Genomic DNA, 26,149 nt, shown 5'->3' on the forward strand with positions numbered 1-26,149 from the left:
TCCGCTGACCTTGACGGTGGCAATAAAAGGGGTAGCCCAGCTCCCAGCCCTCACCGTGGTGCTGAGGTGGGTGATCAGGGCTGAGGTTGGAACCAAAGGGTGAGGGTCCCCATGGGTGGGCACGAGTCTCTGTATCTGTGGGAAAGAATGTTCTGGGGTGTGTGTGTGTGTTGGGGGCTCACCAGGGAGGCTGAGATGGGGACCCCCAGGGAATAACTGAGTATTAGGCCTTGTGGGTTTTGAATCATGTCCCAGTTTGGGGCCCCTGGTCCCTCAGTTCCTCCATCACTGCCATCTTGCAGTGCCTGATGCCTTGGACTGCCTTGAACCTCCAAGATTTTTAGTCCCTCGTCCTCCACCTCTCGGTGCCACCGCCATGATGGATGTGAGTGAACTTGGGGAGTCTGCCCGCTACCTCCGCCAGGGCTACCAGGACCTGATGAAGGTGCACACTGTCCCGTGGGATGGTAAGTGAAGGCAGGAGGGCACAGCCACAGTGTAGCCCTTAGGGACTCAGGCCGGGAGTGGGGAGGGGTGGTGGCACTGAGCTCAGGGCTGGCAGCTTTAGCCCTGGCCCGTTCCCTCAGAGTCTGGGGTCCTAAGGCTACATTCTCAGATGTACATCTGTGTACATCACTGCATGTTTGTGAGCAAGCCTCGGTTTGCTCCTCTGTAAAATGGACAGTATTCCCTGTCTCCCGGTGCAGCAGTCTGTGGCTGGAGCCTGAGGCCTCTGAGATGAGAGTGATTGGTATGTATGTAGGCTGGTGTCCATAAAACCTGTGCTGGAGTTATTTTTAGTGCTTTCCATAGAGCCAAAGCCAAAGACAGGAATAAAGACTACTATTTATGACTTGGTTTGCTCATAGGACAATAATAACAATAGGCAGTGTGTATCAAGTGCTTATTTTGTGCTAGGCCCAGAGTGGATGACTTTCCATGCATCATCTCAACAACCTGGGGAGGGTGGGGACGAGGGCCAAAGCCAGCTTCATGGGCCTGCAACCTCTGCCGCTGCATAGGGCATCATCCTCAGAAGGGCCTCGTGCTTGATTTAACACTCTGGAATCACCCTCTTGAAATTCGTAATGATTTTTTTTTAACAAGGGGCCTGCAAGCTTTGTAGCTGGTCCAGTCCAAGGCACTCGGCTAGTAGTAGCAGGACAGGGAACAGAATCTGGTGGTCTGCAGTCTGAGTCCGTGCCTTTAACCTCCAGGAAATATGGGCTCCCTGAAGCTTTGGGGCAAGCTGGCCAGGCAGGAAGGAACACAAGACACAGAATTAGAAGTGGGTTTGAGTCTTCAGCAAAACAGAGAGCGGGGGGAGGCAGAAGCCCCCTGAGAATTATGTTCCTGATGTTGAGGGCTGTTCCATATAGGACCTCAGGAGATGCCCATAACATTTTGCCTTTGAGGGAACAGACCCAGAGAGAATGAGGGATTTTCCCAAGGTTGCAGGGTAGATACGCAAAAGCAGGAATCTGAACCCAAGTATGCAATCCAGGGCGGTGAGGGACTGTTACCTCAGTCAGGGAATCCCTCTGGAGATCCCTATGGATTCTCCCAGCTCTGCCCTCCCAGGATCCTGGGTCTGGAAGGATCGTCTCTGTGTATTCCTTGCATCCTGACGCAGGGGCTCATGGGAGGGACATAGCTCTACGGGCATGGCTTGGGAACCCCAGCTGGGCTCCCAACCCCTGGATGTGCCTCAGCCCTTCTCAAAGCCCCAATGTTCTCCCCCAACCAGGGAGGAAGAGGGTCTGGGTGCCTGATGAACAGGATGCCTATGTGGAGGCCGAGATCAGGTCGGAGGCCACTGGGGGCAGAGTCAACGTGGAGACCAAAGACCAGAAGGTTTGGCTCCCCTCTTTTGGAGTTAGCTTCTCTGTCCCCTGGGGTGCAGCTCCTTGCTAGCTAGCGCTAGCGCAGTGAATGAAAGGGGGTCTGGGGGGGGCACAGGGTAAGAGGCTGAGGTCAGTCGGTTCCTGCCCCCCTGCCACCCCACCCCATGTTAAGGCCTCCCACTATACGGTCTCCCGGACAGATGCTGATGGTGCGCGAAGCAGAGCTACAGCCCATGAACCCGCCCCGCTTCGACTTGCTGGAGGACATGGCCATGATGACCCACCTCAACGAGGCAGCAGTGCTGCACAACCTGCGCCAGCGTTATGCTCGCTGGATGATCTACGTGAGCCGTGGGCCCCGGCGGCGTGTGGTGGGGGTGGGGCCATAGGGATAGGGGCGGGGCCAGGGGGAGAGCCACTGCGCTGTGGGGACTGGGCCGTGGGGGGCGGGGCTAGGGGTGGGGCTGGGTGATGTCATGGCCCTGGGAAGGCGGGGCCCCGGGCTGGGGCGGGGCTAGGGGAGGTTCGGCTCCTGGAGTGCAGGGCGGAGCAGCGGCTAGAGGCTTGGCGTGGCAATGTGGAGGTGGGGCCACGGGCAGCGGGGCCGCCGTACGGGCCCGGGCGGGCAAGGACAGCCACAGAGGGTGTGGCGGGGCACCTTAAGTGATTCCTTGGGGCGTATTGCAAGGGTCACGGACGGTTTCGTGAGGGCTGGGGCCAGAGGATGGGAACTTGGCCTTCAATAACCCACCTTACATTCTCTCCTCAGACGTACTCGGGCCTCTTCTGTGTCACCATCAACCCGTACAAATGGCTCCCGGTGTACACGGCCTCCGTGGTGGCTGCTTACAAGGGAAAGCGCCGCTCGGAGGCCCCACCCCACATATATGCAGTGGCGGATAATGCCTACAATGACATGCTGCGCAGTAAGAGCCGTCTCGACTCCTCTCCCTCACCAAAAACCTCTACCCCTGCTCCAGGGAGGCCCCTGTAAAGGACCCCTTTCCCTCCACTTGTACTACTTCCCTTTTGATGCTGCTGGACACTCTAGCATAGCATTCTGTCAGGTGGGAGCTGGCCACAGTCTGGATGATCCCGCTTGGTCCTTCCCGTTTCTGGCCCTGGGTGGTGGATATCCAGGGGGTTCCACCTGTGACTGGTTCCCCACCTTGGCTAACTTCTCTATCTCCTCCCCTTTCCTCCAGACCGAGAGAACCAGTCCATGCTGATCACGTGAGTGTGGGGCTCTGGGGGTGTGGTGGGAAGTGCTGACCACCTGGTAGTAGGGGAGTGGAAGTAAAATCATTTCCCAGGGTTGATTCCAAAGTGCTTAGGGTAGGGCCTCTACCACCTGGAGCTGGTGTCCTACTAAAGTTAAATTAGAGCATTTTCTCTGTCCCCATTCTGGGCAGATGCATTATGGGATGGTGGACAGGGAAGGGATACCCAAGCACCAGAGTGATCACCAGCCCTGATACTCCCTCCCCCCAGGGCCTGGAATCTCCCCTTCCCACCTGGATCTTTTGAGAATTATGATTCTGGCTCACCGGGAGGGAGGAGATAACTTTCCCTTTCCTCCTTATAATTTCCTTACCCCTGAATCTGATTTTGATTTTTCATTTGCCCCCATGAGAAAGTGGTAGAATTCTTACATGCCAAGTTCATGTCCAGACAAGCCAATATGGACATTGTGTCCGAGTGTGTGTGTGTGCGTGCATGCAGCCTGGTGGTTAAAAGCAAGGCCTTTAAAACCCAGAAGGACCTGGGTTCAGGTTCTCACACATCCCACTTCCTGCTGGTACCCTTGAGCCCCTGAGCCTCATCAGTAAAAGCAGAACAATCCTACCTACCTACCATGCAGATCTATAAGGAGTCGGCCAGTTAACATATGGGCCTGGCACACAGCAGGGACATTTACGTCATTTCCCTGAGTCCCATTTCCTTACCCATAAAATAGGCGTGATAATGGTGCCTGCTTCACAGGGTTTCTAAGGCTTCAACGAGCCAGGGCAGGTAAAGCACCTGGCCCAGCGCCTGGCACTACGTTAGTGCTCAGTAGACAGTGGCATCATGGTGTGTGTGTTCTCATCTCACCGGGATGCTCTGCCCTGTCTTGCTTTGTACACAACTCAGCACCTCTGAGGGCTGATCTGTCTCTGGAGGGCTTTGAGTTGGGGGTCCTGAGTTGGGAGCTGGGTCAGGGGGAAGGGAGAGAGTGCCTGCTTGAGGGTTGGGGTGTTGGGGGCAGGGGGAATTAGAGTGGCCAGATGGGCTTTGGTGACTCGTGTTTGTGTCGTCTAAGCGGAGAGTCGGGGGCCGGTAAGACGGTTAACACCAAGCGGGTCATTCAGTACTTTGCCACCGTGGCTGCCCTAGGAGACGGGCCGGGCAAGAAGGCCGTAAGACTCGCCCGCACGGGCGCCACTCCCCACTCCCTCCACTGCTTCTCACTGTTTCTCTTTTTCTTTCTTTCTTTTTTTTTTATTCCTTTTTAAAAAGTTGATTCCCCAGAGCCTCTAGCCCTGCCTGAGCCTCCCACCCTGGTGGCAGACTCTGGCCTGAGCAAGGCTTGACCGAGAGAGAGGCTGTGACCGCCTCTTCCATACCGTGGGACCCAATTTTGGGCCTGCCTCAGTGGCCCCATCTGTAACACACAGGGGCAGGACCGCAGCTGTTCCTAAACTTTTTATGTAATTTTCCCTTCCGTCACGACCTTCCTATTTTGAAAGTTTACCAAATCGGCGGCTTTTAACTATGAAGTGATTGTTTTCTTGGTTTTCAAGCACCAAAGACAGTTACCTGCTGTCAGTCAAAAAGCAGGCTTATGTGGAGTCTAACCAGAGCCAAGGGCATTCTCGACAGCCAGGGTCAGGGGGCAGTTTCTCACCAAGTGATTTCTGTATGGATTTTTGAAATTTCTGAAATAATGGGGGACCGGTGTTTTGTTTTATTTTTGTTTTCCAGGTATAACATTCATTCTTAGCCCCCAGGGCCAGCTGTTCAGAGCTCTGTGTGTGTTCCTCCACCCCCAAAATGGGCTGCCTTTTCTTTTCCAGAAGCCCAAGGCCACCTCCCACTCCTGGTCCTGTTAAGCCTTGCTTTATTCTGGGGCATTTTTCTTTCTTCTTTTTCTTTTCTTTTTTTTTTTTTCCATTTAAAGTTGTTTTCTTTTTTCCCTCATTTGATTTTCTTGCTTTTGTTTTTCCTTTCAGTTTTGTTTTTGTTTTTTTGTTGTGGTGGTGGTTGTTTTTGTTGTTTTGTTTTTGCTGTTGACTTTTTGGTGCTCTTTGCTCCCTCCCTTCCCCACTCCATTTTTGAACCCCCCCACAGTGTCTCTAAGGATGCTGCAGAAAGTTGGGGCTTGGTCCAGTAATGGGAACAGAGGCCAGGGAGAGGCCAGGGCTGGCAGGCGTGCAGCTGGGAAAGGCGGGGCAGAAAGGAGCTCTGCACAGTGGGGTGTATGTGGGGGTGTCAGGCAAGGGAGGTGGAAAGAAAGGCTGGCTTACAGGGTCCATGCATGCTGGAACTTAAAAGCCTTATCAATCCCCTCCCCTTGGCCCCAAATTTGACTACATCTGTCATAGAGAGCCCTGTTCCAAAGGCCCCGGATATGAGTGTGGGGGGCAGAGCTCGGAAGGAGGGGCTCTTGCCATTTCCCTCCAGCCTCCATCCCCCCAGCAATGTCTCTGGGGGGATCGTTAAGTCTTGGGCTCCCTGGAGGTGGGTGAATAACCAAAGTCCCCTGGTGGCCTGGCACCTGGCCTTCCAGAATCCATTCCTTCCTTTTTCTCCCTTTCTTCCCAGGCTGCAGGGAACCAGGGTGGGGAAGGGAAGCAAAGGGACACAGACAGAAGACAAGGATGAGGCTGGGAGAGGAAGGGACGGAGATCCCTTCAATTCTGCAAGTCCCTCTAGATGACACATGTGGTGGCTGTGGTGTCATGGGAGGCGGGACGCCCGGGCTCCGGTCGCCCAGACTCACTTCTTGGAGTTTGGAAAATTAAGGGCTATGGAAAAGGCCAGAGACAGAGCTGGGGGAGGGGAAGGGCTGCAAGTAGGGGACCCCGAGACACAGCCCCATGCCTCAGGCCCCTGACTAGGGCCAAGCTCATTCCCACTTTCTAGCATTTCTCCTTCTAACAGTGCTGACAGGGCTGGGGAGGGGCTGTGGGGGCTACACATTTGGGGGACTAACATTCACTGTCCTGCTAACCACTGCCACCCCCATCCACCAGCCCGGTGAGACCTCATACAACATTTCTAATGTTGTCTTCCTTCTCTTTCCAGCAATTTCTGGCCACGAAGACTGGGGTAAGTATGGGACCAGTGTGAGTGGGGCAGGCAATGATAATGAGGCCCCGGGGAGTCCCCCTTCCTTTCCCCTGCCCAGAGTTGTCCAGGATGGGCTGATACCCAGGACCGTTGGGCCCCTTGGTCTCCCGGTCAGAGGCATCAGGGCTGACAGACCCCTCACCCTGCTGTCACCAGGGCACCCTCGAGGATCAAATCATCGAGGCTAACCCTGCCATGGAGGCTTTCGGCAACGCCAAGACCCTGCGGAATGACAACTCCTCCCGCTTTGTGAGTGGCCACGGTGGGAGAAGGGGGCTGGGGATTGGCAGCAGGGAGATGGAGGTGGTGGGAGCTTTCAGCAGCTGGAGCCCGCAGATGGCTGGGCCCCTGCTGAGCCTGCTCCTCTGCCCACAGGGCAAGTTCATCCGCATTCACTTCGGCCCCTCCGGGAAGCTCGCATCCGCAGATATTGACAGCTGTGAGTCTAGGGGTCTTACCGGGTGGGAAAGCATGGGGATGGGGGGCGGAGGCCCGGGTCTTTCTGCTCAGACTGAGCAGCCATCCTCAAGTCCTTGGGGCTCCCACCTGTTCCAGGCACTTCTCTCCCTCTTCTGGCCACTGCCCAACCCCTGCCACCTCACTTTCCCCTGGAACATTCCACCAGCCTCCGCATGGTCTCCCAGCCTCCATTCCTCTGCTTGGTTTTCCAGCCAGAGTGATATTTTCTCAGATACTAGTCTGACCACATCATGTTTCTGCTTAAGAACCTTCTCTAGATTCCATTGTCTTAAGATGGAGACCCAGATCTTTATTGGGCCAGTCAGGCTCCTTTGTTACTGGGTTCTTACCCCACCCCAGTGCTTTCTCTGGCCTCCAGTAGGGCAGGCCTGTGCCCCACCCCTGCCCTAGCCTCATGTACACACAGAGTCCCTGTCCTTCCTGGAAGCCTGCCCTCCCACCTCGTGGGGGTCGTTGCCCCTCCCACCTGACCTGGCCCCACTGCTCGGACACCAGGTCCCAGGCCGCCTGCGAGGCCCCGCACTGACCATTCCCCACCTTGGGGTGCATGGCCAGACCCCGATGGATGAGCACAGGCATGTGATGACCAGGGAACATCGTCATTTGCTCCCTGACCGACCCCTTTGCATGCATGTGGAAGCTCAGCTCCACACACGCACTGACACACCAGCTCTGCTCTGGAGGGAAGGAGCGTGGTCTGGATGAAGGACTGAAAGCCCAGTTGGAAGGAGACAAACGTAGACACCCCCTCCCCCGCCAGACACACAGACACACAGACCTACAGACGCACATTCCCCATGCTAACACCCTTCCGTACATGCTGGCGCTGTGTGGACGCAGCGCCTCTCTACTCACCCTTGACCCTCACTGGCACCTCCTCCCTGCTCCCCCCTCAGCCCTGTTGGGGCGACCCAACAGTCTGGGAGAAACGGGATGGTAGGCCAGGGCCCCTCCTTCTCCCAGATCTCCTGGAGAAGTCGCGAGTGATCTTCCAGCTGCCCGGTGAGCGTGGCTACCACGTCTACTACCAGATCCTCTCCGGGAAGAAGCCAGAGCTACAGGGTGAGGGTCAGGGGCTGATAGAGCGGGAGTCAGAGCCCACGGGGCTAGGTGGGACCGTCCCCCCACTCCTTGGCTGGGACCTCTGGTTATTGTTGAGCCCTCTCCTTCTTGTGCTGGAGAACGGGCCCCTGGGTGTCATCGCCCTGGCCAGGTTGTCCCTTCTGCTGTCCTGGGACTGGAGAGGCCTCGTGCAGCACCAGGGGGAAGCAGTGGTTCTGTTTCTGCCCAGCTCCCCTCTCTTGCAAACCCCAAGAGGGCAGGGTGTGGTGCTTCCTGTGTCCTAGCTCCCCACATGGGGCCTGGGCTCATTCCTCCGAGAACCATAAAGCAAGCAAAGCCACGGGCATGGGGGAGGGAGTGAGCAAAGCCACTCTGGCTGGGGTGGCCCCCAGGGCCTCCCATGCTGGGATGGGGGCGCGGAGGAGAATAGCTGAGTGCACACGACCAAACTCCCCCTGCCCCTCCCCGGGACCCCCAGATATGCTGCTTCTGTCTATGAACCCCTACGACTACCACTTCTGCAGCCAGGGGGTCATCACTGTGGACAACATGGATGATGGGGAAGAGCTGATGGCCACTGATGTACGTCTGTGGTGGGAGAGGGGTGAAGCGGGGGGCTGATGGTAGGGGGATGCGTGAGGCTGGGTGGAGATCGGGGATCAGTCCCAGGGCCCTTCGCTCGGCTGGCCCCTGGCCCTCTCTGATCCTTCTGTCCCCTGCCACAGCATGCCATGGACATCCTGGGCTTCAGCGTGGATGAGAAGTGTGCCTGCTATAAGATCGTGGGGGCCCTCCTGCACTTTGGCAACATGAAGTTCAAGCAGAAACAGCGGGAGGAACAGGCTGAGGCCGACGGCACTGAGAGTGAGGGGTCCTGACCCTGGCCTGACCTGGTCATCAACCTTGACCCTGATCCCAGTGTCTTGTCCCATGTCTATTAACCCTAACCTTGTCCACAGCCTTTGGCCTCAGTTTTCCCTGGCCCTGATTGTAACCCCTGACTTCTCAACTCCAGACCCTCACCCCCCCTGCCCTGATCTCCACCTCTCCCAGCCTCCCTCTGCTGACCCCAGGCAGAGGCCCCACGTGTCCATATTCTTGGCTTCCTCCTGAACCCGCCTGTGTGCCCTGCCAGGTGCTGACAAGGCTGCCTACCTGATGGGGGTCAGCAGTGGGGACCTCCTCAAAGGCCTTCTGCACCCCCGAGTGCGTGTGGGCAATGAGTATGTGACCAAGGGCCAGAGTGTGGAGCAGGTGAGTGACTCGCAGGCTGGGGCCCACTGGGGACAGCTGGGGCAGGGCCCCCTCCCTGTTGGGTCCCAGCCCAGCCTCTCCACACGTCCAGGTGGTGTTTGCTGTGGGGGCTCTGGCCAAGGCCACCTATGACCGGCTGTTCCGGTGGCTGGTATCGAGGATCAACCAGACCCTGGACACTAAGCTGCCCCGGCAGTTCTTCATCGGGGTCCTGGACATCGCGGGGTTTGAGATCTTTGAGGTGAGAGCAGGCCCGCACCCCTGGGCTCCTTTCTCCACAGGATGGGGGACCACAGGTGGGTGGGGGTGAAGTCACGTGCATCCCAGTTCTCTGCGGGTCTTCCTGTCCCCCTCCCCTGAGCCCAGCGCCTCCCTCTGCAGTTTAACAGCTTCGAGCAGCTGTGCATCAACTTCACCAATGAGAAGCTACAGCAGTTCTTCAACCAGCACATGTTCGTGCTGGAGCAGGAGGAGTACAAACGGGAGGGCCTTGACTGGGTCTTCATCGATTTCGGCCTGGACCTGCAGCCCTGCATTGACCTCATCGAGAAGGTGGGGCCTGGGCCAAGGTCACTGCAAGGAGAGGGGGGGTGTGAGTGTGGTGAGTGAGCAGGAACAAATGTGCACTGTGGCTGGTGAGTGAGCGTGTGTAAGCATCCACGTGCGCACGTGTACATTGATGTGAGCTTGTGTATGTGAACGGGGCTGTGACTGGGTCTCCGTGTGTGTGTGTGTGTGTGTGTGTGTGTGTGTGTGTGTGTGTGTGTGAATGGCAGTGTGCGTGGCTGTAAGTAGGTTTGCTGGAGGTGGTGTGAATGTGTGTTGGTGAGTACGTGTGAGCATGTACCCAGCCCTGCTGACCACAGCCCCGTGTGCATGCACGGCTCTGCGGGTCACCAGGCCCTGCTGCGGGGTAGGGTCTGTTTGCTTCTTTATTTGACTGGTTACACCTATTTCCCCATGGTACCAAGAGGAAGAAAGAAAAATCAAAGAAAATTTGAAAAATCAGAACTAAAGGGGGGAAAAATGTTTCCCCCTAATCCTATACCTTGTACAGCCTGTATCTGGGCACTTGGGTAAGTCTCCCCCAAACCCTTTATCCTGGGTGCTCGTTTTCTTTTATAGACATGCACTCATTTCTCATCTTACTTTTTCTCTGAAAATGTATTTTGAATATTGAACGTTGTTGAAGAAGCCACAAGAGTTCATGCAGCAGGTGATTTGTATGCATTTCTGTGATCTCCTGCTTTGGCACATTTGGAGGGTCAGTAGTTTTTAGCTGTGAAATCAGCACTGAAAGTATGCATTCCCCACTTTGCAGGTTAGGAAATTGAGGCCCAAGGACCCCCCTGCTAGTAAGTGAGGAAGCCAAAACTTGAACTTTTTTTTTTTTATTGTACTGTGTATGTGTGTGTGAATGTGTGTGTGTGTGAGAGAGAGACCACAGACGTCAGGATGTGAGTGGGAACAGTTTGAGTTTGTGCAGCTGTGAGCCAAGAGGACAGCCTAGAGCTGTGAATCGTGCAGAGGGGCCTGGCAGCCATGCTGCAAACTTCTCTTTTAGAAGATAGGACTCCTGGGCACCTGTCTGGTTTCTGGCCCTCCCAGCAGGTGGTTGGGGTGTCTGGGAAGACTTCCAGAAGGAAGGGCTCTAGGATATGGGGATCTGGCCCAGCCAGGATGGGCTGGCCTGATGGCAGCCCTTCAAGCTTGTTCTCTGTCCCCAGCCACTGGGCATCCTGTCCATCCTGGAAGAGGAGTGCATGTTCCCCAAGGCCTCAGACGCCAGCTTCCGGGCCAAGCTCTATGACAATCATGCGGGGAAGTCACCCAATTTCCAGCAGCCACGGCCTGACAAGAAGCGCAAATACCAGGCCCACTTTGAGGTGGTCCACTATGCAGGTGTGGTAGGTGCCTGTTGGAATCCTAACCCTTGACCACCCTCCTCCCTTCTCTCGGCTCTCGGTCCCCCCTGCTCCCGCACCCCACCCTTGCTCAGCACCTGTCCGGTCTCTGCCAGGTGCCTTACAGCATCGTGGGCTGGCTGGAGAAAAACAAGGATCCACTGAATGAGACTGTGGTCCCTATCTTCCAAAAGTCGCAAAACAAGCTCTTGGCTGCCCTCTATGAGAACTACGCAGGCCCATGCTCCGGTGAGTGCAGAGGGACAAGATCGCCATCCTGTAGGGTACTCACAGAGTGGCGTCCCCTAGAGTGACAGGTCCCCTATCTCTCCTAGCCGAGCCCCCCAAGTCTGGGGTGAAGGAGAAGCGTAAGAAGGCAGCATCTTTCCAGACGGTGTCCCAGCTGCACAAGGTGAGGCCCAGGCTGGGCCCCGTGTAGGCCCTCCCCTGCCAGCCTCCACCCCTGTCCCTGGTCCCTGCTCTGTCCCCTGCACCCTGGGCGGGCGGCTGTTAAGACTTGCAGTGATGTTTAACTCCTCTCCACGTGAACATCACAGCAAGTCTGTGCTGCTTCCCGTCCGCACGCTGCCTGGGCAGGGAGCCGCGGGGCCCGTGGGAGGGAAGGGGTTTGGGTGGGGGGGTGAAGGCTTCGGTGACAGTGACAGGGACCCAGTCAAGCAGAAGAGGGAGGAGGGTCACCAGGACCAGAGTGAAAGGACCGATGTGCAGAAGCATGCTTAGATGCCCGGCTCACAGTCCTTAGCAGGCTGATCCACTATGGTTTCCAATTCTGCTTCTTGCCCCTCTTGTGCCTTCTCCCCTCTCCCACCCCCAGGAGAACCTCAACAAGCTGATGACCAACCTGCGGGCCACACAGCCCCACTTCGTCCGTTGCATTGTCCCCAATGAGAACAAGACCCCAGGTAGTCACCCCAGGACTGGGTTGGTGGGGTGGGGCCGTTGGAGGGAGGGGACAGGGCAGACTGAGAAGCTGGGTCTTCCTTTTCCTCGGGGCCCACACAGTCTCAAAGAAAGCCCCTCTGTGGGCTGGTGGTCTTTCTCTGGGGCATGAAGGTGTGTCCATTGACTTCTAACCTTTCTCTTGAACCCCCACCACATCCAGGAGTCATGGATGCCTTTTTGGTGTTACACCAGCTGCGCTGCAATGGAGTTCTGGAGGGGATCCGGATCTGTCGCCAAGGGTTCCCCAACAGGCTGCTCTATGCTGACTTCCGGCAGCGGTGGGTGTCTCCCTGCCCGGCCCTGGTTCCCCCGCCCACCCCCACCCTGCTCCTGCACAGCCCCCCTCCCCCAGGTGGAGGCAGCAGCCTGAGGGAAGGGGAAGGGCACACACTTAGAGCCAAAGGGATCAAGCGTCCCAAGGACTCAGATTCCAGTTACCGAGGGGGTCACCGAGGGGAACACGGGGCCTGGGGAGGGGGCTGGGCAGGCATCTCAGCAGGGGTGGAACGGGCTGGGGGAGTAGCCAGCAGGCTTGCGGCAAGTACTTGAGGTGCAGCCGATAGGCCGAGTTGGTGGGTCGGATAGGGAATAAGAACAAGACAAGGATGATCCCAGGTTTGGGGCTTGAGCCTCTGGGGTAGGTGGTAGGTTAAAAAGCTTGGGCTGCGTTTAAACGCATTTTTTCATTACATTCATTGAGAAATTGTATTTACAACAGGCGTGTGACACTTTCATAATTTTTTAAAAATTTAAAAAATTTATGGGGCACCTGGGTGGCTCAGATGGTTGAGTGTCTGCCTTCGGCTCGGGTCATGATCCCAGGGTCCTGGGATCGAGCCCCACATGGGGCTCCTGGCTCGGCGGGGAGCCTGCTTCTCCCTCTGCCTCTGCTTCTGCCCCTGCTCATGCTCTCTCTCTCTCTCTCTATCTCTCTGTCTCAAATGAATAAATAAAATCTTAAAAATAAATAAAAATAAAAAAATAAAAATTTAAAAAATTAAAAAAACCCAAGACAGGGTTTTTTGATAATTTGGGGGGTGGAGGGATAGTGGATTGAGTTCCACTTTAAACAAGTCAAGTTTGAAATGTCTTCAGCAAACGTCCAAGAAGAGGCTCGAAGGGGGGCTGGCGGAGCTGGATGTGGACTTGGGAGTTGAGTGAGGGTCCCCGTAGACTAGACTATATGTAATGCTAGTCAGTGCTATTAGCTCTCTCTGCCTTTGGAAGTTTGATTTTGTCAGGCTCTAGGGGTCCATAGTTCCCTCCCCGTCCTGAAGTCCCCGTGGTCACCCACCCTGACGTACCCACGCGTGTTGACGTGAAGACTGTGGGCATGCTCACACGCATGCTCTCTTGTGCGCGCACTCTCTCAACCTCTCTCCCCCCACCCCTCCACGCTTGTTTTGTGAGTTTGTTTTTTCATGTAAGAGAAAGAGATTGCTCCTTGTCAGCAGACATAAGTCTGCACCATTATCTTTTTTTTCTTTTATTTAAGACTTTTTTTTAGAGCAGTTTTAGGTTCACGGCAAAATGGAGGGGAAGGTGCCGAGATTTCCCATATACCTGTGCCCCCCCCCAAGCACAGCCTCCCCCACGAGCAACGTCCAAGCACGAGCCATCCCCCACCAGAGTGGGACGTCTGTTACAGTTGGTGACACACCATAATCGCCCAGAGTTTACATCAGGGTTTGCTCGTGGCGGTGAACGTCGTGTGGGTCTGGACAGGTGTATAATGACAGGTAGCATCACTCATTTTGTTACGGCTGTAAAATATCGCATGGTCTAGTGAGCTCTGCTTTGTTCCTCAGTCCCCTCGGGAGGGAGCTTTCATATTTCTCTGGCCTTCACAGTGTGGCCACAGCCACCCGGACCCACAGCAGTGGACGTGCTGGGAACCTTGCTCTTGTTTAGAATTCTCTTTCTCAAAAAAAATTACAAGTTAAAAAATTATGAAAGTGTCGCACGCCTGTTGTAAATACAATTTCTTAACGGATGTAATGAAAAAATGCGTTTAAACGCAGCCCAAGCTTTTTAAGTTTTCCCCCCCTCGTGCCGCCATGCTGGTTCGGTGGGGCCCCTCTGGAGCCTCTGCGCTAGCTTCTGTGAGGCCTGGGAATAATCGTCCCTTGCTCTCCTGTCCGGTCTCCTCCTCACCAGCCCTTCCCTGCTCCCCAGGTACCGCATCCTGAACCCCAGTGCCATCCCAGACGATACCTTCGTGGACAGCAGGAAGGCCACAGAGAAGCTTCTGGGCTCACTGGACATTGAGTACACCCAGTACCAGTTCGGCCACACCAAGGTCGGGGCACACGGGATGGAGGGTGGTCACACTGGACAGATGACACGCAGGCGCTTGGGGGTTCCACCTGGCGCCTCCCCCCCCCCCCCCCAGGTGTTCTTCAAGGCTGGGCTTCTAGGCGTCCTGGAGGAGCTTCGTGACCAGCGTCTGGCCAAGGTTTTGACGCTGCTGCAGGCACGGAGCCGGGGCCGCCTCATGCGCCTGGAGTACCAGCGCCTGCTGGGCGGCAGGTGTGTGGGGGCCGGGAGCCGGGCCGGGAGCCGGGCCGGGGCTGGCAGGAGCCCCGGGCTCTCTGCAGCGCATCACGGTATCTACCGCGTGGGTCAGCTTATCCCCTGCGGCTGGCCGGGTGGCTCTGAAGGGGCAGGGTTCTGTTTTGTTCCCCTCAACGGCCAGTTTCCATTCACTCACCTCAAAAATTGGGGTAAGAGCACCTTTCCCTCCACTGCAGGCCACCCAGAGTGTGGCCCAGAACGGTAATAATGACAACCGGTGTTTTCCAAGACTCTTGGAGTGCCAGGCCCCAGGCAAGAGGCTTTATTTGCTTTTTCTTGGTTAATGGGCATGACAGTCCCCCGAGGTGGGCGCTGTGATTACCTCCAGCAGCTGAAGGGCTGTGTGAGTGGAAGACCCAGTCCCAGCTCGTGGGGGGGGGGGGGATGGGGGGTGAGTCCTGGCGGTCTGACCCCAGAGCCCAGAGTGTAGCGGGATCCATTCCTGGTATCTTGAGGACACTTGCAAGGGCCGCCAGGACATGAGGGAGGCAGACCCGTTGGACCGTGGGCCCCTCTCGCCCCACCTGGCCTATAAAGCAGAGGCGTTGGACCCACCGGACAGGGCCACCGGGGAGATGGAGAGGTCACGCTGAGAGTGTGCGATGCAGAGCAGGGGCCCCGGGAGCGTCAGGGCCGTCACGATGAGGGGCCGCACTGAGCCTCCTGGCCCCCTGTGGCCCCCCTCCCCAGGGACGCCCTGTTCACCATCCAGTGGAATATCCGTGCCTTCAATGCTGTCAAGAACTGGTCCTGGATGAAGCTCTTTTTCAAGATGAAGCCGCTGCTGCGCTCGGCGCAGGCGGAGGAGGAACTGGCAGCCCTGCGGGCTGAGCTGCGGGGGCTGCGCGGGACACTGGCTGCTGCCGAGGCCAAGCGCCAGGAGCTGGAGGAGACGCACGTCAGTGTCACCCAGGAGAAGAACGACCTGGCCCTGCAGCTGCAGGCGGTGAGTGGGGGAGGGGAAGGGAGGGACTTCCCTTGGTGACCCGTGCCCCCTGGCACCCCAGAACCCCCACCCCGCCCCACCCACCCCCGCCAGGCCAGGGTGGACCCGGTGTGCTCCGTGTGCTCAGGACCTGGATCTTTCTTCCCAGTCCCAGCCGTGCCGTGAGAGAAGGGCTGTGGGCTCAGGTCCACACTTGGCTTCCGCACCCTCCGAGTCCGTCTGTCCACGTGTCTTGATGCTCCCACCTCCTGCTAGCTTGGTTTCCTGCTAAAGCTGCAGTGGAGTGCCATCTCCCCAGCCCTCCCTCCCTTGGCCTTTCTGACACAGACCCATGCTCCCTTCCCCTGGGGACCCAGGGGGCAAGTAACAGTAATAGCCAGAGGGCAGGGATCAGAGGTCTTGGACTCTCCCCAAGTCCACAGAGCCATTCCTTCCTTCTGCGAACAGAGTATCACCGGTGCACCAGGCCCCGCCGCAGCTCTGGAGACGCGTTGGTGGGAAGACAGGGTGTCACCAAACTCACCTGTTAGTGCAGGAGACCATTAGGCAGCCAGGTGGTGAGGAAACAATGAGGTGGGAGAGAGTCTCCAAGCCGATCCCGGGCACTGCTGCCCATCCCCCCAGAAGGCCTCAGCCTGGAACTTCTTCCTCGAGCCCGTGTTCGGGTCTCACTCTGGGTTGCCCCCAGCCTCTCTGATGTTCCCCTCTGGATGTTTCTGCTTCAGCCCCTGCCCCTCCCTCTCCTGAGCCCTCAATCCACCACACCCGAGTCCCTTCAGGGCCCAGAGCAGGTAGGTCATAAGCATTCCTGGTCCCCAGACCCCAGCTGAGCATGGATGTCAGACCTTTGCATGGACACGTGAACTTTCTTCCTCAGGGCCTGGCCTGGCCTGGTGTCCCCTGGCTGGCTCAGCTGGCCCTAGCTCTGCCCCATTCCCCACGTCCCTCTCCAGGAGCAAGAAAACTTGGCGGATGCTGAGGAGCGCTGCCACTTGCTGATCAAGTCCAAGGTGCAGCTCGAGGCGAAGGTGAAGGAGCTGAGTGAGCGGCTGGAGGACGAGGAGGAGGTGAACGCCGACCTGGCCGCCCGCCGGCGCAAGCTGGAGGACGAGTGCACAGAGCTCAAGAAGGACATTGACGACCTGGAGCTGACACTGGCCAAGGCCGAGAAGGAGAAGCAAGCCACGGAGAACAAGGTGTGGGCCGGGCCAGCTGTGGGGTCAGGCAGCTGCTGCTGTCCCTCCGGGCTCTAGGACACCCCTGCTGGGTGGCCACGGGTGGGTCCCTCCCTCTCTCTGGGCTTCAATTTGCTCATTTGTCAAATGGGGTTAATAGCAGCACTTACCTCATTCCCGTCATTCGGTACTTGAGGATTCGGTGTGTGAGTAGCTTCTGCCAGCACTCAGCACAGGGCCCCGGTACACGGTGGTGCTCAGAAATGCTAGCATCTGTCATCCATCCTGGACCAGAGGCCTCCTGAGGGCAGGAAGCCCATTTCCCAGCTCTGCGTCCCCCGGTGCCTCGGCATGCCTTCTGCCATCGGGCCCCTGCTGCGGCCCCATGTGGTTCACGGGACCGGGAGTACGGACACCATTATACTGGCGATGGGGGTGGGGGCCCGGGGGTCAGCTGCCTGCTCAGGTGCTCACAGGGGGAGCCAGGACTGTCTGGAACTCCTGTTACAGTGAAGGAAACTAGCATCTACTGAGAATTGAGGCTCAGAGTGAAGGGACTTGCCCGAGGGCCCCTAGTTGGAAGGGGCGGTGGCTGTGCCCTGGTGGGTGGCTTCTCGGACCAGAGTGTGGGAGGGGCGTCCTCATGGTGACCCGGGCACTTGGCACAGGTGAAGAACCTGACCGAGGAGATGGCGGCCCTGGACGAGTCGGTAGCCCGACTGACCAAGGAGAAGAAGGCATTGCAGGAGGCCCACCAGCAGGCGCTGGGCGACCTGCAGGCCGAGGAGGACCGTGTGAGCGCTCTGGCCAAGGCCAAGCTCCGGCTGGAGCAGCAAGTGGAAGACGTGAGTCCCGGTCCCAGCGGAGGCCTGTGGGGTGGGGGTGGGGGTGGGGGTGGGGGGGCTGGGGCCGGGACGGCGGCCTGCCAGGTCTGGCGGCTGGGCCTGGCCACCTCTCCTGCTCCACAGCTGGAGTGCTCCCTGGAGCAAGAGAAGAAGCTGCGCATGGACACGGAGCGGGCGAAGCGCAAGCTCGAGGGTGACCTCAAGCTGACGCAGGAGTCGGTGACGGACGCTGCCCAGGACAAGCAGCAGCTGGAGGAGAAGCTCAAGAAGTAGGCATGGGGTGGGCAGCTGACCTGCGCCCCGGGCCAGCAGGCACCTCCTGAGCCTGCACCCCGTTTCTCCCTCTGGACTCTGGGATCAGTTCTGCATCCCTGCAGAAGTTGAACGAGGAGGATGGAGACAGGGGTCGCTAGGGTGCAGGCGTAGTGTCCTGCCAGGCTCGGGGCTGGGGGTTTGGGAGGGTCCACGGGGGTGGGGAGGTGCCTTAGGGCTGGGTGCCTCGGGGGTGGGGGGGGAGCAGGGAGACTGGAGGGCAGGGAGGACTCCAGGCTGGTTGATGGCAGTCCGGCCCTGCCCTGGCTCATGCCCTGCATGACCTGCAGGAAGGACTCGGAGTTGAGTCAGCTGAACCTGCGGGTGGAGGACGAGCAACTCCTCGGAGCGCAGCTACAGAAGAAGATCAAGGAACTGCAGGTGTGTGGAGCTACCGGGGGGCGGGGGGGGGGTGGGAAGGGCCGGGGCCAGCGGCGCACAGAGGTGACCGCCCGCCGGCTGCCTGTCCCCAGGCTCGGGCTGAGGAGCTGGAGGAGGAGCTGGAGGCGGAGCGGGCGGCCCGGGCCCGCGTGGAGAAGCAGCGGGCTGAGGCGGCCCGGGAGCTGGAGGAGCTGAGCGAGCGGCTGGAGGAGGCCGGCGGGGCGTCGGCGGGGCAGCGTGAGGGGTGCCGCAAGCGCGAGGCCGAGCTGGGCCGGCTGCGGCGGGAGCTGGAGGAGGCGGCGCTGCGGCACGAGGCCACTGTGGCCGCCCTGCGCCGCAAGCAGGCCGAGAGCGCGGCCGAGCTGGGCGAGCAGGTGGACAGTCTGCAGCGGGTGCGGCAGAAGCTGGAGAAGGAGAAGAGTGAGCTGCGCATGGAGGTGGATGATCTGGGCGCCAATGTGGAGACTCTGGCCCGCAGCAAGGTATCTGCCCCCTTCCTGACCCCTCCCGACTGAGCTCGGGCCCCATACCCATCTTGACTCTGAACCGATCCTGACTCCAGCGCTGACCCCACCCGCCGACCCCTGACCACCCGCATGCCAGTACTGACCCTCAGCAGGCCTGACCCTGTTCCTGTTCGCCTGTCATCCGGCCCCAACCCCACACCAGTCCTGACCTCAACCCTTGGCTCCTACTAAACTCTGTGCCCTGACTCCAGGTCATTTTTGACCCAGCATCTAATTTTAACATCTCAGTCCTTGACCTCTGTGCTGACTGACTGTTCCTGTCCCGAGCCCCAGCACCCAACCTTGACCCTTGACCTTTGTACCACCAGTGTGGAGGGCAGACTTCAGACTCTAGTACCCTAACCTCACCCTGGCCCTCTCACTTCTGACTCCAATCTTTTAAGACCATGGTCCAGCAGTAGAATCTCTGACCTTGAACTTGGGGCTCTGCTTTCCCTTTGCTTCCTGAGCCCACATCTTAGCCTTCTAGTTCCCAACCCCGGGGTCCCGGCCTCTGGTCGGCAGCCCCAGACACTGCCCTGTGATTGACAAACTTGTTCTGACTCATGACCCTGGATCCCAGGCCAGTGCAGAGAAGCTGTGCCGGACCTATGAGGATCAGCTGAGCGAGGCCAAGATCAAGGTGGAAGAGCTGCAGCGGCAGCTCACGGATGCGAGCACTCAGCGTGGGCGGCTGCAAACAGAGAGCGGTGAGGCCAGGGGCCCGGCTGGGCCACCCCGCGGGGGCCTTGGTGCCGCCCCTCGAGGGCCCGCCTGACCTGCTGGCTCACCGCTTGGCCTGCAGGGGAGCTGAGCCGCCTGCTCGAGGAGAAGGAGTCTCTCATTAGCCAGCTGAGCCGGGGCAAGGCCTTGGCCACCCAGAGCCTGGAGGAACTGCGGAGGCAGCTGGAAGAGGAGAGCAAGGTGGGCTGGCCTCCGGCCGCCCCAGAGTGGGCAGGGTGGGCACTGGGGCCGCCGGCCCGGCCCCGTGCTGAGGTCACTGAGGTCCCTGCAGGCCAAGAGTGCGCTGGCCCATGCCGTACAGGCTTTGCGGCACGACTGTGACCTCTTGCGGGAGCAGCACGAGGAGGAGGCGGAGGCCCAGGCGGAGCTGCAGCGGCTACTGTCGAAGGCCAATGCCGAGGTGGCTCAGTGGAGGAGCAAGTATGAGGCAGATGCCATCCAGAGGACCGAGGAGCTGGAGGAGGCCAAGTGAGTGCCTTACACGCTGGGCCGTCACCGTGTAGGGGTGGTGCCCGAGCCTCTGAGCCCTCGGAGGGGGGGGGGGGGACTGTTGTGCCAGCCTCCCGCCGTCTGCTCCCACTCCCGTGGCCTAGAAAGAAGCTGGCCCTGCGGCTGCAGGAAGCAGAGGAGGGAGTGGAGGCTGCCCACGCCAAGTGCTCCTCACTGGAGAAGGCCAAGCTGCGACTGCAGACGGAGTCAGAGGACGTGACCCTAGAGCTGGAACGGGCCACCTCCGCGGCTGCCGCGCTGGACAAGAAGCAGCGGCACTTGGAGCGGGCGCTGGAGGAGCGGCGGCGGCAGGAGGAGGAGACTCAGCGGGAGCTGGAGGCTGCCCAGAGGGAGGCCCGCAGCCTGGGCACTGAGCTTTTCCGGCTGCGGCACAGCCACGAGGAGGCGCTCGAGGCCCTGGAGACGCTCAAGCGGGAGAACAAGAACCTGCAGGGTCAGAGAACTGCGCTGGGGTCGTCGGGAGCCCCTTGGGAATCACGGAGGGTGCCCTGGTGGGGGTCCCTCTGGAATTAGGAGTGAACGAAATGACCTGAGTGAACGAAATGAGCAGAAGGCATGGGGGTGGCCCCTGAGTGCCCTGTTCCCTCTGCAGAGGAGATCAGTGACCTCACAGACCAGGTCAGCCTCAGCGGGAAGAGCATCCAGGAACTGGAGAAAGCCAAAAAGGCTCTGGAAGGGGAGAAGAGCGAGCTCCAAGCCGCGCTGGAGGAGGCCGAGGTCAGGGGCCGACCACAGGGCCGGGGTGGGCACCGCCCTGCTCCCCTGGCCTCTGCGTTCGTGTATGGCACGCTCGCGGCCCCGGTGCCCATACTGCCCGCTCTGCGCTCCAGGCGGCCCTGGAGCTGGAGGAGACCAAGACTCTGAGGATCCAGCTGGAGCTGTCCCAGGTCAAGGCTGAGGTGGACCGGAAACTGGCCGAGAAAGATGAGGAGTGCACTAACCTGAGGTACGGGGTGTGGGGGAGGTAGGGGGGAGGCTAGAGTCATCCCTGTCCACCACCCCCCCCATCCACTCCTCCGCCAGAGGCTGACGCCCCTCCCAGCGCGCCACCTGAGGGCAGGAGCAAGGCAGGCAGGCAGCGTGCGCCGGCCCCTCTGTGTGCACACTTGGTTTGGCCTCCCCTAGAACCCCGTCGAGGTCAGGACTGTGGTTCCCGGGTCTAGAGGCGAACTTCAGAGGCTAAAGGACTTGCTCAGGGCTACACAGTGCAGGTAGAGCCGGGGTTCAGCCCACGTCTGTCTGGAGCCTCACTTTTGTCCATGAACATGCTCTGAGGGGTAACAGGCAATCACAAGGGGCGTGAAGCCAGCGCGGGGGATGATTCATTTATTTGCACCAAGGGTTCGCGTCCGCTGCCATCCTCGGGCCCGTCTAAGGGCAGGTCCAGGGCCTGCGTCCGCCCCCTTCTCAGAGGCTGCGACCCCTCCTCTCCTCCCTGCTTCCCGCAGGCGCAACCACCAGCGGGCCGTGGAGTCCCTGCAGGCCTCCCTGGATGCAGAGACCAGGGCCCGCAACGAGGCACTGCGGCTCAAGAAGAAGATGGAGGGCGACCTCAATGACCTGGAGCTGCAGCTGGGCCATGCCGCCCGCCAGGCCATGGAAGCCCAGGCGGCCACGCGGCTGCTGCAGGCCCAGCTCAAGGAGGAGCAGGCGGGGCGGGACGAGGAGCGGCGGCTGGCGGCCGAGCTCCGAGAGCAGGCGCAGGCCCTGGAGCGGCGGGCCACGCTGCTGGCCGCGGAGCTGGAGGAGCTGCGGGCCGCACTGGAGCAGGGCGAGCGCAGCCGGCGGCTGGCAGAGCAGGAGCTGCTGGAGGCCACCGAGCGCCTTAACCTCCTGCACTCGCAGGTGGGGATGGGAGGGGCCCGGGGAGGCTCAGGGTGCCGGCCAGCCGGCCCCCACTCTGAGGCTCTGCTCCCTGCCCTCCACCGCCCCCCTCCCCCCTCCAGAACACAGGCCTCCTGAACCAGAAGAAGAAGCTAGAGGGGGATCTGACCCAGCTGAGCGGGGAGGTGGAGGAGGCTGCCCAGGAGCGGCGGGAAGCCGAGGAGAAGGCCAAAAAGGCCATCACCGACGTGAGGCTGGGCTGCAGCCGTGTTGGGGGGGGCGCCCGGAGCCAGGTTCAAAGGGACTTTCACCTCCTGACCATGCCCGCCCCACTCCACCGACAGGCGGCCATGATGGCCGAGGAGCTGAAAAAGGAGCAGGACACGAGCGCACACCTGGAAAGGATGAAGAAGACACTGGAGCAGACGGTGCGGGAGCTCCAGGCCCGGCTCGAGGAGGCCGAACAGGCTGCCCTCCGCGGCGGGAAGAAGCAGGTGCAGAAGCTGGAGGCCAAGGTGCGTGTGGCCCTTCCAGCCCTTTCCCTGGCAGGGTGGGCCAGCCCGAGGGCAGGCTCCGGGCAGCAGGCCCATCCCTGGCTGCTCGCAGGTGCGGGAGCTGGAGGCCGAGCTGGACGCAGAGCAGAAGCAGCACGCTGAGGCCCTCAAAGGGGTGCGGAAACACGAGCGCCGGGTCAAGGAGCTCGCGTACCAGGTGGGTGACCAGGTCCCGCCTCTAGGGGTGACCCTGGAGCTGGCCTGGTCTGGGCGAGACCTGAGTCGCTTTTGCCTGCCCAGGCCGAGGAGGACAGGAAGAACCTGGCTCGCATGCAGGACCTGGTGGACAAGCTGCAGAGCAAGGTCAAGAGCTACAAACGCCAGTTTGAGGAGGCGGTGAGCACACGGGGGTCTGGGTGGCCGGGCCTGGAAGTTGGTAACCCCGCCAGCGCTGGTTGCAGTGCTCCCTGGCCCCGGGGGCGGCAGCGGCCGGCCTCACTCCTCCCTCGGCCGTGGGCTCCCCGGTGTTGGCTTTGTGTGCCGGCAGTGACCCTGCTGTCCCCGAGTCAGCTTTGGCTAGACAGGACCTAGCTCGGTCTCCGAGGGGACCCCACGTGCTTTCTCCCCTTCCGCTTACCTCTGGAAGGAGTGCTCCCCAACCCCCCCTTCCTGCCACAGGTCCTGGCACCGCGGGAGGAGGGGAGCCGGGAGTGGTGGGTGGGGGGAGCAGCTGAGGGCCAGGAGAAGACGGCCCCCTCTGGGGATGGGGTGGGACCAGACTGACCCCCCTCTCAGCTACCAAAGCGTGACCGGGCCTGCCTGCCCCCCCCCACCCACCAGGAACAGCAGGCCAGTACTAACCTGGCCAAGTACCGCAAGGCCCAGCACGAGCTGGATGATGCAGAGGAGCGGGCAGACATGGCAGAAACCCAGGCTAACAAGCTGCGGGCACGGACCCGGGATGCCCTGGGGCCCAAGGTGAGGGGCTGCACAGGGCACCCCCTTGCCCTCTGCCTGGGGGGAGGGGGGTGTGGTGGCGCTCACTCAGCCACTCCTGTCCCCTTAGCACAAGGAGTGATGCCGGAGTTCCTGGGATCTGAAGACGCTGCCGGCCCTGTGTCCTCTCCTGCCGCCTCTGCATCCCAGTCCACCCCAAGCCCTGCTGGACCCTGAGTAAATGCCGTGTCTGCATCTCTAGCTGGCTGCCTTCTCCTCCTCTGAGATGCAGAAGAAAGGAACACATGGTCCCTGGACAAAAGTCAGGTCCACATCAGTCATTTAAAATAAAGTTCTTTAATAGTCTCCATTTAACCGGTTTATTTGTTGTTAATAAATTGGCAACACAAGGAGGGGCCGAGGGTGTGCTCCTAGCCAGGCTCCCGTGTGTGCGGGCTCAGGCAGGAGATGCTGCCCCAGGGCAGGGCACAGCCACCCTGTGCCCCAAGGGATGGAAGAAAAAGGCCCCCACTTCCAGGGGAACCCCCTGGGATGAACACAGCGGCCAGTGAGCAAACAAAACCAGAGGAGCTAAAGGAAAACAAGGGAGGGAGGGACAGATGGGCAGGTGTGGGGGGAAGGCAGCATCTTCTGGTAGCTCCCACCCCTGCCCAGGGGGGCTCAGAAGCCTTTGCCTGGGTCCAAAGGCCGGAGCAAGCTTGGCTCACAGATTGAAGGAGGGTGCCCGTATCTCCCTCCCCACCCCAGGACTTAACAGCCAAGAGACTGGGCAAGAGCTCAGAGCGAGCTATTTTTAAAAGTTCCTTTACCTCTGGGTGGGCCAGGGCCCCAGGGTTCTGAAGGGTGGGCATAATGTCCTTGTCCTTATCATGGGGATCTTGAGGGAACCGAGGTTCCCCCAATGACCTGGGGCCCTCAGACCCAAGGGCCAAGGGCTTCTAGATGCTCCTTCCCACCAAGCCTGTACCTGAAGACCTGGGGCAGGCAGAGTAGCGGGGAGGCAGGAGGCAGGGTAGGGGGGGTGCGGACAGGGCACGGCGTGTGGCACACGTACCCACGCTCACCCGCACTGGCCCTGGCCCAGCAGCCTCCCGAGGCCTGGCCCAAGGTCACTCCTCGGTGAAGTCCCTGTCTATGTCCATGTAGGGCTCCTCAATGTAGCTGACAAGGGCAGAGGGCGACTGGCGGTCAGGGTTCAACAGGATGGACACGGTCTCCTTCCAGTATGAGAAGCTGATGCAGGAGCTCTGGGCAAAGAGAGAGGGGCTGGGGGGGGGCGCCTGGAGGACCCAGGTCGAACCCGGCACCCCGTGGGGAGGGCCTTGGTAAGGGGACAAAGAGCCGCCCACCACACGGCCCACCCACTGGGGCTGGGGGGGGGGGGGCGCTCACGTTCTCCAGGCAGGTGCTGTCCTTGTCCTTGTGCAGGTAATGCTGCTGCCAGAAGCGCAGCAGGTTGTGGAAGTTGTTGAGCAGGAAGCCGGGGTACTTCTTGCTGTGTTCCATCCGCTGCAGCAGCCGCAGGTACAGCGGCAGCCGCTCTTTCCGCCGGGCCAGCATCAGGATCACCAGGCTGGTGTTGAGGCAGCTGACATTCTCCTGCGGGGCACCAGGCCACGCAGGTCAGGGGTGGGCAGGGAGCCCCAGGGGACCTGGTGAACCTGGGCTGCCACAGGGCAGGGAGCAGGGTGTCCCACGCCCAGACCCTGCGGGGGCCCCCGCGGAGTCCCCAGGCCAAGCACCGAGCGGCCCCTGCACGGACCTGAGAGGGCGGGCGAAGGAAGGACACCAGAGCCGCCAGTGGACCGCGCTGAGCACCTTCCTGTCCCTCCTCCACCCACCACCCATCCCCACCCTGGTGGGACCCTCGTCGTTGGTCCAGTTAGGATCCGCTCCTCCTCCAGGGCCAGCTCGGGCATCGCTTCTTCCGGGGAGCTCTGGTTCCCGGAGCTTCGATCCCCGGGTAGGGGCGCTGCGTGCATTAGGTGTGGCTGCCTCACTTCCTAGCTCCCACTCGGCACTAGGCTGGGCCCGCCCAAGAGGAAGGGTCCCGGCCTGTTTGCTTCACTGTGCAGCCCCAGCCCAGCGCCCTGATGGGCTGGCGTGTGTTAGCTGAAGGAACAGAGAACCACCTCTGAGGAGTACAGCATCACCCTCCCTTCTAGAAAAGGACACTCGGAAGGGACAGCCGCAGTCAGTCAGGGAGGGGGTGGGAGGCAACATCAAGTCCAAGCCCAAAGCCTGCACAGCAGGAGGGTCGCCAAGAGCACTGGACCGGGAGTCAAGAGCTCAGTGCCAATCCCGACCCAACCGTGACCTCGGAGACTTGCTACCCCCTCAGGCCCCGTCCGTAAACAACTTTTTCCCCGCACGGGAAAACGTCCTCAGAATAGCCGGCAGGGTTTCCTCCGAACCAACGGATGGATCAAGATGCACTTCCAGGGGAAGGTGGGACAGATCACCCATCGGGCTCCAGGATGAGGGAAGCTGGCTGCCACCCCCCACCCCCTTCCACGGCACGGGTCCACGGGCATCTCACCTGGGTCAGTGTCTGCACGTGGATGATGTTGATGAGGCGGAAGAGGAAGGACATCTGCGTGGGCACCTGGGATATGTAGGCCAGCAGGCGGCACTCGGACAGGACCTCGGCCACTGGGAATAGCAGAGCGGAGGTGTGACAGCGGGCTCGGAAGCCGCTCTGGGGCTCGGGCCTCCAGCCAGGCCCGCCCTGGGGACCCAGCTCCGGAGCTGGGAGCCCGACCACGGAAGCGGCCACGGGGGCCACAGGGGCAGCAGCTGTGGCGGGAACACATGCATCTCCAGCTGTGCGGCCTCCCAGGAACCCCCTCTTCCCTCACTGGGTGCAGGGGCCACCTCTCCCCGCGGTGCCCTCTCCCCTCGGCTCACCACCTGCACCCCTCTCGCCGCAGGCAATTCCAGCAGGGGCGGGTGGGGGGGCGGCTTGGTTTGTGCATTTTGCTTGCAACAAGCAAGTGTCTTCACTTTTATTAAAATGTGGGTCATATGAAAGGAAGCACAGAT

The 26,149-nt window shown here is 60.1% G+C and overlaps 2 protein-coding genes across 8 annotated transcripts in view; one reads left to right on the forward strand and one right to left on the reverse strand.

Moving 5' to 3' along the window:
* MYH7B (myosin heavy chain 7B) lies at positions 1-23,456 on the forward strand. 7 transcript variants are annotated; one of them, XM_027620792.1, is made up of 42 exons: positions 2-66; positions 303-467; positions 1,748-1,854; positions 2,045-2,188; positions 2,614-2,770; positions 3,050-3,077; positions 5,649-5,745; positions 6,132-6,155; positions 6,333-6,425; positions 6,552-6,615; positions 7,620-7,718; positions 8,197-8,300; positions 8,444-8,582; positions 8,854-8,972; positions 9,064-9,213; positions 9,354-9,524; positions 10,700-10,879; positions 10,993-11,125; positions 11,212-11,288; positions 11,712-11,799; positions 12,000-12,117; positions 14,015-14,138; positions 14,232-14,368; positions 15,104-15,359; positions 16,313-16,555; positions 17,203-17,379; positions 17,503-17,648; positions 17,982-18,072; positions 18,165-18,554; positions 19,162-19,288; positions 19,384-19,502; positions 19,594-19,790; positions 19,916-20,265; positions 20,425-20,549; positions 20,663-20,778; positions 21,281-21,677; positions 21,779-21,904; positions 22,001-22,171; positions 22,263-22,367; positions 22,451-22,546; positions 22,991-23,128; positions 23,217-23,456. In XM_027620792.1, the coding sequence occupies exons 2-42, from the start codon at positions 377-379 to the stop codon at positions 23,226-23,228; spliced, it is 5,826 nt and encodes a 1,941-aa protein (XP_027476593.1). In that variant the 5' UTR covers positions 2-66; positions 303-376; the 3' UTR covers positions 23,229-23,456. The 7 variants fall into 7 exon arrangements, with proteins under 7 accessions (XP_027476591.2, XP_027476592.2, XP_027476593.1 ...); XM_027620790.2 differs by having other exon boundaries at positions 1-66; positions 17,203-17,648; XM_027620791.2 differs by lacking the exon at positions 5,649-5,745 and having other exon boundaries at positions 1-66; positions 7,553-7,718; positions 17,203-17,648.
* LOC113937106 (transient receptor potential cation channel subfamily C member 4 associated protein) overlaps positions 23,453-26,149 on the reverse strand; it is a 68,581-nt gene continuing 65,884 nt past the window's right edge. Inside the window, 3 exon segments of the mRNA XM_027620802.2 lie at positions 23,453-24,354; positions 24,500-24,706; positions 25,647-25,759. Of these exon segments, the coding sequence (XP_027476603.1) occupies positions 24,217-24,354; positions 24,500-24,706; positions 25,647-25,759 (458 nt within the window). The 3' untranslated portion in view covers positions 23,453-24,216.

Source organism: Zalophus californianus, chromosome 8, assembly GCF_009762305.2.
Source record: "Zalophus californianus isolate mZalCal1 chromosome 8, mZalCal1.pri.v2, whole genome shotgun sequence".
Classification (NCBI taxonomy): domain Eukaryota; kingdom Metazoa; phylum Chordata; class Mammalia; order Carnivora; family Otariidae; genus Zalophus; species Zalophus californianus.